This window comes from Anomaloglossus baeobatrachus, chromosome 3, assembly GCF_048569485.1.
Source record: "Anomaloglossus baeobatrachus isolate aAnoBae1 chromosome 3, aAnoBae1.hap1, whole genome shotgun sequence".
Lineage (NCBI taxonomy): Eukaryota > Metazoa > Chordata > Amphibia > Anura > Aromobatidae > Anomaloglossus > Anomaloglossus baeobatrachus.
The window spans coordinates 206,275,756-206,293,200 of record NC_134355.1 but is presented as its reverse complement, the minus strand read 5'-3'; the positions used below and the strand labels follow the sequence as shown (position 1 = coordinate 206,293,200).

The 17,445-nt window shown below is 46.9% G+C and overlaps 1 protein-coding gene across 1 annotated transcript in view; it reads left to right on the top strand.

Moving 5' to 3' along the window:
• PCNX2 (pecanex 2) overlaps positions 1–17,445 on the top strand; it is a 1,407,555-nt gene that overhangs the window by 69,956 nt on the left and 1,320,154 nt on the right. Inside the window, exon 2 of the mRNA XM_075339694.1 lies at positions 8,317–8,504. Coding sequence (XP_075195809.1) covers positions 8,317–8,504 — 188 coding nt within the window. The remainder of the gene's footprint in view (positions 1–8,316; positions 8,505–17,445) is intronic.

Here is a 17,445-nt window from a genome sequence, read left to right as displayed (position 1 = left end):
CTAAAGAAATGTGCTTTTAAAGCACACTTAAAAATATGGGGACTAGGCATTAAGTGGATCATGCTGAATGCTTATTTTACCTTCACATATGCTCAGGGGCGGACTGGGGTGTCCGGGGCCCACCAGGGGGATTGACTCTAGGGGCCCACCCTACAGATAAATATAAACACCCATTAGTGTTAACCCCATTATTGTGCTGCTTTGACTGTATACACAGGCGGCTCCTGCACATCTATATTGTGCACCATAACTGGGATGTACAATTAATAGTAGTTTGCAGTAATGGGGTCTTTGGTGAAAACAAGTTATCACCGATCCACAGGTTAGGTTGGTGATAACTTATTGATCGGTGAAACCAGACCAGTGGAAACCGCACCGATCGGAAGATTGGGGAACTTTTTGCAGCGGCAGGTGGGATGTGTGACCGCAGCTCCATTCATCCTCTGTGGGGTGGGATGTGTGACCGCAGCTCCATTCATCCTCTGTGGGGTGGGATGTGTGACCACAGCTCCATTCATTCTCTGTGGGGTGGGATGTGTGACCGCAGCTCCATTCATCCTCTGTGGGGTGGGATGTGTGACCGCAGCTCCATTTATCCTCTGTGGGGTGGGATGTGTGACCGCAGCTCCATTCATCCTCTGTGGAGCTGCCAGATAATAACAAGCGCAGCGCTCGCAGCCACTGAGGGAATGAATGGATCAGGGGTTGAGTCGGACACGAGCTCCAGTGTAACGGGGGATAAAAGTTGCACGATCGGTGCAGGTCCCAGCAATCAGACCCCACTGATGAATAAATGATCACTTATCCTTAGGCCACGTTCACACGTTCAGTATTTGGTCAGTGTCTTACATCAGTATTTGTAGCCAAATCCAGGAGTGGGTGATAAATACAGAAGTGGTGCCCGTGTTTCTATTACACTTTTTCTCTGATTTTACCGCTCCTGGTTTAGGCTTCTAATACTGAGGTAAAAAACGCACTCAATACTCAGTGTGTGCACGTGGCCTTAGTAAAGGTGATTACTTGTTTTCACTGGAGAACCTCTGTATGTGCATATTTACTGCAGTGTAATAGTCACAGGGCAGGGAGGGGTTAAATGTTTAAGTATTTAATTTCTACTGGAAATAATCTCCCCCTTATAAAGAGAAAAAGTGATCTCCATACACAACACAATCCACTATACCAAAATCAATAATACCATATACAAGGGGGAAATACCGCCACACCGTGACCAGACAACATATGACCACCACATAGTGACCAAATACAACCCATACAAGGGATAAATACCGCCACACAGTGATCAGACAACATATTACCACCAGTGACCAAATACAGCCATATACAAGGGAGAAATACCACCACACTGTGACCAGACCACATATTACCACCAAACAGTGACCAAACACAGCCACATACAAGGGAGAAATACCGCGACACTATGACCAGATAACATACTACCAACACATAGTGATCAAAAGCAACCACATACCAGAGAGTAATACCACCACATCATAATTAGACCACACAGTAACTGAATATTACCACATACAAGGGAGAAATACCGCAACACTATAACCATACCACATAATGACCGACTATAACTACATACAAGAACGTAATACTGCCACACCATAATCAGACCACATAGTGACCGAATACAACCACATACAAGGGAGAAATACCGTGACACTATTACCACACCACATAATGACCAAATAATACCACACACGAGACAAATATCAGTACAACATGACCAGACGACATATTACTACCACACAAGGACATATAATACTATAATAATGATCTTGAATAAAAACTACAACACTAATAACACTAATATTGCCATCAGTGCCATAATACACAAGAGCTCTGTGTATAGTGTATAGGTAATACAGTGCTCACCAGTGACATTATACACAGGAGCTCTGTATACAGTGTACAGTATAGTGTGTGTGTTCATGTAACACACTGACTTACCAGTGACGTCTCTAGCTGACTTTATTCATCTTCGCTTTTTCTCTTCATCCGGTGCTGACTGCCATCACTTCTTCCTGCATGACGCGACTCTGCAGAAAATAACAGTCACCTAAAGCCAATCACTCCCAGAGCACATTCCTCTCTATTTCCCCAATTTCTACACCACGTCAGACTCTTGTTCCCCCATTGGAGTCAGTATCCTCAAAATTAACGTATATTTCATCAGTAATAACGTCCCCTAATTTGCCCCTACAGTAATTATGCCCCAAGTGCCACAATAAACTAATAATGTATGTCCCTCATTCTGGCCCCATATAGTAATTATGTCCCTCATCCTGGCCCCTTTTCTATAATAATATCTGGGGAAACAAGTGGAATCAGAAGGGGTTCTTAATTGCTTCCTGCACAAAATATCCCCCCACACTGCTCCTCTCCAAAATAGCCCCACAAAGTGTCCCTTTCCATAATGTCCCCCAAAAATTTGCATTTTATAATATCTCCCCCAACTACTTCCCTGTATAAATTCCCCCCCTCCTCCTTATACTATGCTGCCTTCCACAATCTTTGATGCCTCATAATGTCCCCCATTGCCCTATAATGTCCCAATTTCTTTCATAACGTCCCCCACTGACCTATAATGCCCCAATTTGCTTCATAATGTCCCCCACTGCCCTATAATGTCCCCCACTGGCCTATAATGTCCCCCACTGGCCTATAATGTCCCCCACTGCCCTATAATGTCCCCCACTGCCCTATAGTGTCCCCTACTGCCCTATTATGTTCCCCACCTCCCTACTATGTTCCCCACTGCCCTATTATGTTCCCTACTTCCCTATTATGTCCCCCACTGCCCTATTATGTCCCCCACTGACCCATAATATGCTCCATAAAGTCCCCCACCGATTCTTAATGCCACTTGTAAAATAACACTGCTCCTCCCCCACCTGCAGCCGCTCATATAAAAGTACATCTTCGGCTCCTCTGGAGCGCTTACCTGTGCCTGCGCGTCCTCCTCTTCATCCCTGCAGCTGCGGCCCGGTGATGATGAAGTCGGTGCAGGACTGAGGCGCGCTCCTCTGCAGCCCCGGTGATGACGGTACTTCGCGGTGCGGGGCTGATCAGCGCTGCTTTGCCTCCTGTCACCGGCCGCACTGTACAAATGTATGCGCGCCTGAAAGACACGCATACATCTGAATACCGACGCGGTCGGTGCAGGCAGGGCCGGCTCCAGGTTTTTGTGGGCCCTGGGCGAAATAGTCTCAGTGGGCCCCATCCACACATAGACATGCACAGATACATAGACATACAGGCACACGTACACATACTTATTTAAAGAGAAATTCACAAAAACACATAAATAGACATAAATCTAGATACAGTCATATACACTGACATACATAGATACACATCATACATGCACACACACACACACACACACACACACACACATTATTTTTATATATTTATCCTGTATATATATTTCTAATATTGGGAAGCCGGCAACAGCCTCATTCACCTCCCGGCTTGTCTAACAGACATGGCCACACATAGAGCACACTAACACTGCTGTATATACATCACAAGAGAGGCTGGGAACATACACATTGCTGGGGGCATACATATTACTGATGAAGGGAGTATACAGCAATGGGGGGCATACAGCTCTAGGGGAGGGCAGTGACTCTGAGGTGGGGGGGACATACAGCTCTAAGGGGGAATAAAGCACCTGGGTGGAGGGAACATACAGCTCTGGGGGATAAACAACACCTGGGTGGAGGGGACATACAGCTCTGGGGGGTAAACAGCACCTGGGTGGGGGGGACATACAGCTCTGGGGGTATAGTAGTATGCAGCCCCCATATTGTGTTATGAAGCCCCCATTGTCCTCCATATAGTATTATGTAGCCCCCATATGCACTATGCAGCCCCCATATAACATTAAGCAGCCCCCATTATTATTATTATTATTATTTATTTATAGAGCACCATTAGTTCCATGGTGCTGTACATGAGAAGGGGGTTACATACAAAATACATATACAAGTTACAGTAGACAGACTAGTACAGAGGGAAGAGGGCCCTGCCCTTGCGGGCTTACATTCTATAGGATTATGGGGAGGACACAGTAGGTGGGGTGTAGGTGGGGCGGCAGCTCCGCACGGTGGTGAGGCGGCAGCTCCGCACGTTGGTGGGGCGGCAGCTCCGCACGGTGGTAGGGCGGCAGCTCCGCACGGTGGTGGGGCGGCAGCTCCACACGGTGGTGGGGCGGCAGCTCCGCACGGTGGTGAAGCAGTGAGGTCATTGAAGGTTATAGGCATTTCTGAACAGATGAGTCCCCCATATAGCACAATGCAGACCCATATATCATTAGGCATCTTCATGTAGTATACAGCCCACATATAGCACAATACAGACCCAGATAGCATTAGGCACCCTCATGTAGTATATAGCCCCTATATACCGCAGTGCAGAGCTAGATAGCATTAAGCACCCTCATGTAGTGCAGAGCCCCTATATAGCACTGTGCAGAGCCAATAGCATTAGGTATCCTCATGTAGTATACAGCTTGTATATAGCACAGCCTGTATATAGCACAGTGCAGAGCCAGATAGCAATAGGCACCCTCATGTAGCATACAGCTTGTATATAGCACAGCCTGTATATAGCACTGTGCAGAGCCAATAGCATTAGGTATCCTCATGTAGTATACAGCTTGTATATAGCACAGCCTGTATATAGCACAGTGCAGAGCCAGATAACAATAGGCACCCTCATGTAGCATACAGCTTGTATATAGGCTATATACAAGCTGTATGCTACATGAGGCTGCCTATTGCTATCTGGCTCTGCACTGTGCTATATACAGGCTGTGCTATATAATATAGCACAGCCTGTATACAGCACAGCGCACAGCTGGATAGCAGTAGGCACCCTCATGCAGCATACAGTGATTAATACTCACTTCTCCTCGTTCCCCCGCTGATCCGATCTCCTCGGCGCGTCCATTGCTGTCACTCGCTCTGACCTCTCAGCAGGCGCGCAGTGATGACGTCACCGCGCTCTGCTGCAGAGCTGTCAGAGCGCCGACAGTTACAGCGGGGAGAATGATAAGAGAGGGAGCGCGCCGCTCACCCCTGAGTAGCGGTGCGCCACTCCTGCCACCGCGAGTGGGCCCCCCCGGCAGCTCAGGGCCCCGGCATTTGACCGGGTTTGCTGGGTGCTGGCACTGACAGCGACAGCAGGGAGATCGCTCTCCCTGCTTGCCGCTGCAGAGGGAATGGGATTGTCACTAATCATATCGGCAATGTGAGGGCCTCTCACACATATCCATAGGGGCCCAGGGGGGGTAGGGGGGCGGGGCCTAGGGGGCGTGGCCATCAATAGCAGGGGCCCACCGGGTGTTCTCCCGACCTCCTGGTGGGCCAGTCCGCCCCTGCATATGCTTCTTTTTCTTATGGTGTGCAGTGATCACATGTTTTCTATTGTAAATTGTTTCTGTTCAATCACATTCTGGGTGTTATAATATATACTCTCCTTTTCCAGTATTTCATTGCTGGTTATATTCTTTCCTTGCGGCTTCTTCTAAAGAGTATCAGCCCCACTGCTAAGGATTGCCTGTTGGACAGAGACCAGTCTGAATTTGAAGTTAGCTATCTCTTTTGTCTTATCTACACCTTTCTTCAGTTTATTGGTTAGGTTTGTAGGAGGTCTAATGATATGGACCTCAAAGGCAAAGACATATGTGCCGCCCTGGCAAAACCAGGGTGTCACAGAGGTCTGCATCCATCTTTTTGGTGCAGATCTCACTCTCCCTTGGGGAGTTTCCCACACAAATACACACCAGCCAATCAGGCCCCACTCACCCCCTCCCCAGGAAAAGGGAGGGGGGGCGAGAGGAACTTAGAAAGAGCAGAGCAGAGTTTGAGCAGTAGTCAGTCTGCAGGAGGAAAGAGGTCTGGAAGCAGCCCCTGTGTGGGGCTAGGAAAAATGGCAGTAAGGGCCTCAGGAATAGGCCAGGCGCTTGTGGGACCCGAAGTGGACCGGGAGAGGGTAGTGGCCCCCCGGTGCCTACTATCAGCACTCAGTCTGGACCTTTGTACAAAACAGACACAGACATCAGGCAGGAGAACAACACCTGAATTACATGCACGGGTGTAGGACCCGTCCTCACAGCATCTGTGGGCACCAGTTACCAGCAATTTGGTTTACAAAAGACTCTGAGTATTTCTTCCATCTGCATTCCTGACCCTCCACATCTCTCCAGCTTCATCCAGCACCACGATAACCAAACTGTGAGTGTACTATTCCCTGCAATCCCTGCCATCACCACAACTCCCAACTGGGGTCTGGGACTACACCTCCCCTACCCGTGGAGGGGATCCCACCTTGCTGCCCCACATCATCAGTCCCGGTACGGTCCCCAGAGGCAGCGGCGATGCCACCATCTCATCACCGCAACCAACGGGTGGCGTCACAGACAATCTTTTTGCTGTGGAGCCTGGGATCACAGACCGGGTCACGCTACCGTAATACTCACAGAAGTGACCCCTTGGCCCGGATCTCAGTACCCCTTATCCCTGGTCGACACACATACATTAGGGTAGTAGGGTAAACCTGGTAAGCACACTGTGATGAAAGTAGCAGACCAACACCTTCACCTGTCTCTCCGGCTCTCCGGTCTGGGGGTATATAAAAATTGTAGCCCACCATAAGAGAGAGCTGCAGTGGTGGTGGTGTCTGACTTCTTGATCCAGGTTGCAGTGAGTGCCAGAATGTTAAGGGAATTGGAAAGCAATAAGTTGTGGATGTACAGTAGGTAATTTTGCTGCACACTGACCCCAAGTTCCAGAGAGTACAATTAAAAGAGAAAGTAGAAGGCATGCACTGAATGTTAATAAAATTAGCAGGTTTCTATGTGCAGTGGGAAGAGAGTTATATTTATTAATGGAAGAGAGGTCAGGGGAAGGGGAAATGCCACCAGTGACTGCAAGTAGAAACATAAAGAGAAAGAGCAAGTCATTCTGTGATTCGTATGTATGTTTTGTGCGTTGTATGGGGGTTGTGAATAGTTTAGAGTTTCTCGGATATATTACTAGAGCCTGAGTGTTCTACATGAGATGGGTGGAATGAGAGATTAATGTGGAGAGAATGCAGAGATTGTGAAAGACGTAGATAGATGTGAAAGAAAGCATTAGCTATAGGGCATAGATGAGACAAAGACTGTTGTACAATTCAACAAGATGCATGCTTGTTTGAATAGCTTGTATAGCTTACTAGTCTCCTGCCCTGCCAAACTGCCATATTTAACTGCTGGGAACGTCAACGATATTGCACTTAGAAAGATATTGCACACAAACACACGTGAATGTCGCATGCAACTGCAAGTGCTAAGCCTGCTTTACACGTTGCAATTTCGAATACGATATCGTATGCGATTTGCAACTCCCCCATCGTATGTGTGGCACATTCAATTTGTTGAATGTGCCGCACAAACGATTAACTCCCGTCACACGTACATACCTTCCATACGACCTTGATGTGGGCGGCGAACGTCCACTTCCTGGAGTGGGAGGGACGTTCGGCGTCACATCGACATCACGCGGCAGGCGTCCAATAGAAGCAGAGGGGCGGAGCTGAGCGGGATGTAAACATCCCACCCACCTCCTTCCTTCCGCATTGCTGGCCGGGAGCCGCAGGACGTAGATAAGATCCGTTCATCGTTCCCGGAGTTTCACACACTGCGATGTATGCTACCCCGGGTACAATGAACAACCTGACGTGCAATTCTAGAGACAGGTACGATGTGTATGCGATGAACGTTTTAACGTTCAATCGCAATCGCACGTAACTGTTACACACTACAATGTAACTTACGATGTCGGATGTGCGTCACTTACGACGTGACTTTGCCGACACATTGTAAGATATTGCAGCGTGTAAAGCGGGCTTTAATTTATGGCCTCTCACACAATCTTACACTCAACCTCTGTAATAGGCTGCTAAGTGAGAAAAAAAAACACCCCAACACAGTCCGAACACCCCAGATACATCACACGATGGCACCATTCATCAACCACATCGGGGATCAATATACTGCTTTTAGGCAGTTAAAGGAAATCTGTCAGCGGGTTTTTGTGACCTCATCTGAGACCAGCATCATATAAGCAAAGAGACCTTGAAGACCCACTGCCAGTTCATTTATCGTACAGACTGTGAAATATGGATGTGTGAAACCGGAGTCAAAATCTAGTGGTTTGTCTATAAAGATACATTCATATTTATTTAATGCTATAAAGACTAGAATAAGAAGCATTGACAGACTTCTTACTGTTTCCACAGGGCTTGCCTTCAACAAATGTCACAATATGCCTTTACTGTGTATCTACCACCATCCTATTTGCAGTTATTAAGTTTGTAAGCTTCCGACTGCATCTTATGTTTGATAAAGGCATTGTGAATCATCTGAAAAAAAATAAAGGACAACCAAAGCAAGAAAGTAACATGCCAAACTGCCAATCTGTTGTGGGGTAAGATATTCTTAAGAAAATATGCTTTTATGTGAGAATGTGTAGTATTACTTTGGTGTGCAGATGTTTTACTCACCCAATGGTCTGCTTCTGTATGCAAATATAGCACCAATTGATTTTGTCATGGCTTATTTCATATAATGCAACACTTTGGTGCTCACATATAAAAATACATTTTCTGTATAAAAAGGTATTTCTATATGGAAAAACCCCTGATGTTCATCATAACATACACATTTCTTGTAACGCATGAGTCATATGCCAAATATTAACTTTGACCCACTGGACTTCTATTGAACTTTCCAATGGACTATTCTGGGGCGCGTAAGGATTACATTTATATCTAAAAGTTATTATTAAACCATTTTCTAAAAGTGGATAACAAATGAGATGAGGACTTAAATCATCAAAGTATAATAAGCAATATTATACAAAAGATATGAAAAATAGAATCACAGTACATAGCAACATAATATTGCATGGTGAGAAGGGTCTAAACCTGTACTTCTGTAACGGGGTGCCAGGGGTGCCTCGGGGGTTGTAGTCGTGGCCCCTTTTTCTATCAGGCTTACCCCCGGCTCCGCCGTCACTTTTGGGACAGGGGATTGTTCTGTGGGGCAGAGTGTGGTGGAAAAGAGCATACTTTCAGCCGCAGGAAGACTCTTCAGGCAGGGATCAGATAAACCAAACGACATCTTTATTGCACAGAGTTTCACAGACAGCTCAATGCACGGATTTTGTAGCGCACGGTCACAATTCCTGTCCGGGGAAATCTTTCCTTGTTGTCTCCTCTAGTGGGGATGTGCCCGGCTACTCCACTTCACCTAGGCTCCCACTCCGGCTAACACAGACTGGACCCACACCAATTCTGCTTCACCCTTGAGGACACTTCTTCTCTTCTTCCCTTCTTTCTTTCTTTCTTTCTTTCTGCCCACTCAGCTCCACACTCTGCCCCTGGCTGTTCCTTCTCCCCCGTCCCGGAATCAACTGACTTCAACACACACACACTGCTCTCTCTAAGCTGCCGGATCCTCCTCTCTCCTGCCCTGTTTCTATGGGGACAGCCGTCCCACCCGGGCTCTAGGGGAAAACCCACTGCACAGTAAAAACATGTTTATTAATAACATCAACAGTAACTACCCCAGAGTGAGGTATCTTCAGGGGGAAACTGCACCTCCTTGTAAGGGGTCTGCCCACCCCTTACATTCCTCCCCTCTTTAAGCCTAAGCCTCCCGGCAAGGCTCGAACCTGTAAAACACAATTTAGCAGCAAGGCAAACTTTGGATAAAACTTTAAAACCTTCATAAACAAAGTCAACCACTGAGCGCCCAAGTTCTGCGCCCGGAGTCCCTCCTGGGAGCTCCCGGTCTTTGTAGGCAGTGTACCCGGAGGCCTTCAGCAGGCACACCCGGTCTTTGCTGGTCTTCTGCCCGGAGGCTTTTACAGCACTCCCGGTCTTAGTAGATAGGAGGACAAACAATAAAGTCTTCCTTAACATCACGGAGGGAGCCCCTGGCTCAGTCCAGCATCAGGCTCCTTCCGGGCTCGGTAACTTAAACATGGTTGCAAACTGTGGAACTTTTCCGGCTCTTTAACAACACCGGTCTTCAACACGAACATGTCCATCACCTCCGGTCGTTACGGGTCACTCGGGATGGTAAGCGCGCTGCCATTCGGCCCGCTGAGCCCTCACATAATCGGAAAGGGACTGACCTGGCAAGCGGCGCAGCCTCCGGAACGGTTCGTAGTTGACTGGTGGTTCTGGCGCCTCTGTCTCCGGTTTTGCCTCTTCAACCCCCGACGGGGGTGACGGGGTCGCTGAACAGGACGGACGGGGACTACCCACGACGATCACCGGGTGTGTGACCATACTCTGGTGGATCGCTAACACCGCCGGTGTCCCCTTGTCTGGGTCAGCACTCAGTCCTGTCATGACTTCTGGCGACACCGCCAGCGTGTTTCTCGGCCGGGAAATCTCAGCCAGCACCGGTCTCTGCTGTGTACGTCTCCGGTACTGACACTCTTCCCATCCGATCTCTTGCAGACCTTCCTGTAATGGCGCCGGGAACGGTGGAGATGCTGGGGAAGGTGGAGGCGGGCCTTCTTTTCCCCCTCTTGTATACGCTCCACCCCCAGTCTCACACATTAAATCGACCCAGCATAGGCGACTCTTCTTTTTCTCTGTACTGCCACCCTCTCCACATGTTTTCAGTAACATCTTAGGGCCAGCACCTCCCCTCTTTGGACGGCGTACTCTGTACTTCTTTTTCTTCGCCGGCCAACTCAGGGTCTTTCGTTTGGCGCCAATACTTCGCGCGCTCGCTGTACTCGTGAAGACGGCGGCCATCTTACCGCCGTCTTGTGCCTGGTCCAACGCCTTAGGCACCACTTGGTCTCCATCTTCTTGGATCGGGACCCCTTGCATATAATCCGGATCCTGCCGACTACGCCACATGTAACAGGGTGCCAGGGGTGCCTCGGGGGTTGTAGTCGTGGCCCCTTTTTCTATCAGGCTTACCCCCGGCTCCGCCGTCACTTTTGGGACAGGGGATTGTTCTGTGGGGCAGAGTGTGGTGGAAAAGAGCATACTTTCAGCCGCAGGAAGACTCTTCAGGCAGGGATCAGATAAACCAAACGACATCTTTATTGCACAGAGTTTCACAGACAGCTCAATGCACGGATTTTGTAGCGCACGGTCACAATTCCTGTCCGGGGAAATCTTTCCTTGTTGTCTCCTCTAGTGGGGATGTGCCCGGCTACTCCACTTCACCTAGGCTCCCACTCCGGCTAACACAGACTGGACCCACACCAATTCTGCTTCACCCTTGAGGACACTTCTTCTCTTCTTCCCTTCTTTCTTTCTTTCTTTCTGCCCACTCAGCTCCACACTCTGCCCCTGGCTGTTCCTTCTCCCCCATCCCGGAATCAACTGACTTCAACACACACACACTGCTCTCTCTAAGCTGCCGGATCCTCCTCTCTCCTGCCCTGTTTCTATGGGGACAGCCGTCCCACCCGGGCTCTAGGGGAAAACCCACTGCACAGTAAAAACATGTTTATTAATAACATCAACAGTAACTACCCCAGAGTGAGGTATCTTCAGGGGGAAACTGCACCTCCTTGTAAGGGGTCTGCCCACCCCTTACACTTCAATAGTGTGTTGACCACAGAAATAACATAGATACTATAAATGGAAGAGTGTTGACTTCTAAAAAGGGTAGATGTAGTTCACTCTTTTGTCAATATTACTCATTGGGCTGGTCTGAACTGGGACAAAAAGCAGCTCTGGTGTACAACCCTCACCAGCCTACATAGAATAACCACACTCTCTTCATCAAAGGAAATAGCGCATAATTCAAGGTTAAGTGACTATCACTTTATTTTGTCATGCTCCTCACAACTCAATTAACCAGATTGCCCAGAATTAATTTTTATTTGCTTCTAGACTTCCAGACATAGAAAATAACCAACACATTACATTCCACCCTTCCAATGCTGGCTCTCCATTGCAGTTCTCTTTGTTACAGGTAAAGGCTACTTTACACACTGCGATATCGGTCCCGATATTGCTAGTGTGGGTACCCGCCCCCATCTGTTGCGCGACACGGGCAAATCGCTGCCCGTGCCGCACAACATCGCCCAGACCCGTCACACATACTTACCTGCCCGGCGACATCGCTGTGACCGGCGAACCGCCTCCTTTCTAAGGGGGCGGTCTGTGTGGCGTCACAGTGACGTCACTGAGCGGCCGCCCAATAGCAGTGGAGGGGCGGAGATGAGCGGGACGTAACATCCCGCCCACCTCCTTCCTTCCTCATAGCGGCCGGGAGGCAGGTAAGGGGAGCTTCATCGTTCCTGCGGCGTCACACATAGCGATGTGTGCTGCCGCAGGAGCGACGAACTACATCGTTACTGCTGCAGTAACGATAATCGAGAATGGACCCCCATGTCACCGATGAGCGATTTTGCACGTTTTTGCAACGATGCAAAATCGCTCATCGGTGTCACACGCAGCAACATTGCTAATGCGGCCGGATGTGCGTCACAAATTCCGTGACCCCAACGACTCCGCATTAGCAATGTCGCAGCATGTAAATCCCCCTTTACAGTAGTCATGTCATGACTAGAGGACACATAACCTCGGCAGCCAATAACCAGGATAAGAGGTCTTGAAAGCAAATTAGATAGCTATGTCTCTTGGCTACTTCACTCACACAAATTCCATCCATTTGCACTGATTACTGGGAGTTTGGCCAAATGTGGTCTAATGTGTTTGGGGCCTGCTGACAATATGGAACTGCTGACCCATGAATAAGTCACATAGAAATATCATCATGACATGACTGCTCAAGTCTGTGAACAAAAACCCTGGGCAGTTGCGGGGAACAGGCGTAAATGTGTACAGCTGTGTTTCTGATTTTTGATTATGCTCTGAAAAATATTTAATTTTAGGAAACCTATTTAACACCTTAGCACCATATGATGAACTGATACATCATATGTCGACTCCATGTCTTTGACAGTCTTTCCCGGCTGATGATGGCATAGGTATTTCTCTTGTGGTCTGCCCACAGCTGCTAACCGTTAAATGCCGCTGTCAATTAATCACAGCAGACTTTATTACTTTACCAGTCCATTGACACTTAAATGATGCGATTTTGTGGTGCCGATGGGCTGCCTTCACAGCCAGGGGTCTGCTGAAGACCCCAATGCCTGTCATGATGATATTCCTGTGAATGCTAGTTTCTGGTCCCTTAAGGTTACCACAAAATACTTGGTAAATAATAAACAAGAGTCTTCCAGTTCAGTGATCTCCTGGGTCATCATTCATGCTCTGCTCTTCTGAGGTCTTGCCACAGATTTTCAATTATGTTCAAATCAGGGGACTAGGCAGCTATTGATTTTGACATGTAGTTATGATCATTATTCATTTGTAGAAACCATCCTCTTTTCAGCTTCAGCTTTTTTTACAGATGATGTTATGTTTGCATCAATAATTTGTTAAAATTTTATTGAATCCATTTTCCCTCTATCCATGAAATGTTTCCTGTGCCATTGGCTGCAACAGAAACCAAAAACATGATTGATCCACCCCCATGCTTAATGGTTGTCGACATATGCTTTTCATGAAATTCTGTGACCTTTTTTCTCCACACATACTGTTGATCATTGTAGCAAAAAAGTTCTATTTTAATCTCATCGGTCCATAGGACTTCTTTCCAAAATACATTACACTTATTTCGATGTTGTTTTGCATACTCTAAAGCTGTTTTTTATGGTGAGGACGCGGGAGAGGTTTTCTTCTGATGACTCTTCCATGAAAGTCATATTTGTGCAGATGTCTCTGAACAGTAAATCAATGTTACACACCTCCAGAGTCTGTTAAATATTCCTGAAGATCTTTTGCAGTCAAGCAGGGGCTCAGATTTGCATCTACAGCAATCCTATGAGCAGCTTTCACAGACATTATGCTTGGTCTTCCAGATCCTATTTTGACCTCCATTGTTCTTTCTAACTGCCATTTCTTAATTACATTTCAATCTGAGGAAAGTACAACTTGAAATTTCTTCTCCTTTGTGGGCCTCCACCATTTTTATTTTCATGGTGCAGGGCAGCTGCTTAGAAGAACCCATGGCTGCTATGTTTTGACGCAATGTTAAAGGAGGCTGGGTTTTTATAGCACTGTGAAATTTTACTTTCCTAACGATTATAATGAACAAGCCATATTCCTAACAGGCTAATGACGGTCTGAAACCTCGGTCAAAGTTATGTGGGCACACAAATCTCCAAGGGTGTTAAAACTTTTGCATTGGCCCATTTTACTTTTTCCAATTTTTAAAATGTAAAAGATGATTTTTTTTGCCAAAAATACAAAGGAAATGTGTCATCTTTAACTTTATAATGCAGGGAAAATGTGGCTAAATCCACTCTGTTGTCACTGTCATATGGAAGACCAGGATACCCCAGCTGGATATGCTGCGGTTTATTGTGTTTGCATTTCAAAGTGGAGCACCCCACAGGGTCTGGGGAATAGTCGTCACCGGGCCGGTGGAGGGTCAGGGGGTTGTCACGGGTGGCCCTTGCCCGGTTTCGTGACCCCGAGATGTCCACGAAAAGGGGAATGGACGATGGGATGATGAGGATAAAGGAGTTGAGAATGTAGGGAGTTGTAGTTGTAGTTGTCTCGTGACGCCACCTGTGGTACGCGGCCAGGGATCGGCTGCCGCTGCGGGTGCTGTCCTCTGGGGTGGATGATGTCACAGCTGGGATGGTTCAGCTCCCCACAGGTGGAGCTGGGCCCCAGGGAGGATGATGGGGGTGGCAGTAGCTGTAGAGAGCCCGTGCTGAGCTTCCTACTCCAAGCCACGGGTCTTGTAGTGCTCCCAGAAGTATAAGGTGATGCCTAGACCGAGGTCCCGACTGTGATCCTCACCCCAAGCTGTGCCTGGGGTAAACTGCCTAAAGTGTGAAGATGCTCCTTCCTTTTTCCCAAGTGGTGCCCGCCCCCCAGGTGGTTGTTCTAGTGACCGGGAAAGTCCCATGCCTCGTGATGGCTACCATATCTACCATAGGCCATCCCCAGTGGGAAAGCACCTAAGTGTGTGTGGTTTGTGAATGTGAGAATCACCAGCAGTTAACCTCTTCCTTACCCGGGATGAGTACCGCACCTTAAGTGATGTGCAGTACCCTGTGGCGACTGAAGCCGCAGAGGCACCACAAAGTGTTCCACACTTCTTCAGTGCAAACCAAGTTGGTTTTTGCTGAAGAAGTTTGGAACACTTTGAAATGTGTCCTTTTAGAGCATTATTTTCAGGCGGGTAATGGAGCAGATTTGCCTGAAAAACATGTGTGCACATACCTAGAGCTGAGTGAACCCCCCGGTTTGGTTCGCTGAACCGAACATGGGGTGTGCTCATGAACCTTTGTCGCATCACTGTTTTGGCCTAGCCATTAGCTTCCTAGGCTATAGACAGAAGAAATAAAGAGGTGGGTGAGAGACAGGTGTATGGCTGGTGCTCCCATACCCCTGCCAGTACAGACAAGACTCTGTGGGCCGATATTTTAATTTGAAAAAGTGATCCCACACCAACTGTGCCTTCTGCAGCACTGCATCTGGTATATAATCCTGTTATAGAAATTGCTGTACAACAAGGTTGATCCATGCAGTACATATGTGATGTTGCCCAGACCTTGTGTCGCTCGGCTGTAGTGCCGCCACTAGTTTATCATCCTGATCGCACTTGGCCTTCCCTAGCTACAGGTTTAGTGGAGCCAGCCATTTATCCAACTCGCTCACCAAAGTACTGAGAGAGGAGCAGCTGGATATTCCTGATGACATATTCATTCTATAGTACATTTCGAAAAGGAGGAGAAGGCTATGGAAAAAAGAATGCTGGCAGTAACATCTAGTCTCCACAACATTAGGAGACCCATTTTCTATTATCTTCCTTTAACCCTCCGTCACATACAATATCGGTTCAATGTGACTGTCAGGCGCAGGCTAGAAAAATACCTATAATATCTAATGTTTGCAATTTCAGTGCTGTAAAAGTGATCAGTGACCTTCATAGGGATGTTATAAAAGAGACTACACATATTCAGGTGCAAAAAAACCCCATTTACTTAACATAAAACTAATAACTCTGAAATACAAACATTTCAAAACTCCCGCCAAATAGTCCCCAGTTCGACTCTGTCAAAAAACTCTACAAAGAAAATTTATGGAAACAAACTTAATTTTAAGGTACCTTAACCCCTTCACCCCCGGCCACTAAAACACCCTAATGACCGGGCCATTTTTTGCAATTCTGACCAGTGTCACTTTGACAGGTTATAACTCTGGAACGCTTCAACGGATCCTGGCGATTTTGAGATTGTTTTTTCGTGACATATTGTACTTCATGTCAGTGGTAAATTTAGGCCGATATTTTTTGCGTTTATTTGTGAAAATTTAGGAAATTTTGCGAAAATTTTGAAAATTTCGCAATTTTCAAACTTTGAAAATTTATACCCATAAATCTGAGAGCTGTGTCACACAAAATAGTTACTAAATAACATTTCCCACTTGTCTACTTTACATCAGCGCAATTTTCGAAACAAATTTTTTTTTCGTTAGGAAGTTAGAACGGGTCAAAGGTCATCAGCAATTTCTCATTTTTCCAACAAAATTTACAAAATAATTTTTTTTAGGGACCACATCACATTTGAAGGGACTTTGAGAGACCTAGGTGACAGAAAATACCCAAAAGTGACCCCATTCTAAAAACTGCACCCCTCACACTGCTCAAAACCACATCCAATAAGTTTATTAACCCTTTAGGTGCTTCACAGGAACCAAAGCAATGTGGAAGGAAAAAATGAAAATTTTACTTTTTAACACAAAAATGTTACTTTAGCCATAAAATTTTCATTTTTACAAGGGAGAAAAGAGAAAGTGCACAATACAATTTATTGTGCATTTTCTCTTGAGTACGCTGATACCCCATATGTGGTAAAAATCAATTGTTTGGGCGCACGGCAGAGCTCGGAAGGGAAGGAGCGCCATTTGAATTTTTGAACGCAAAATTAGCTGCACTCATTAGCGGACGCCATGTCGGGTTTGAAGACCCCCTGAGGTGCCTAAACAATGGAGCTCCCCCACAAGTGACCCCATTTTGGAAACTAGAGCCCTCAAATAATTTTTCTAGATGTTTGGTGAGCACTTTGAACACCTGGGGGCTTCATAGAAGTTTATAACGTTGAGCCGTGAGAAGAAAAAATTTTTTTTTTACCACAAAACGGTTGCTTCAACTAGGTAGCTTTTTTTTCACAAGGCTATCAGGAAAAAATGCACCATAAAATGAATTGTGAATTTTCTCCTGAGTACGCAGATACATCATATGTGGTGGAAAGTAATTGTTTGGGTGCATGGCGGGGCTCAGAAGAGAAGGAGCGCCATTTG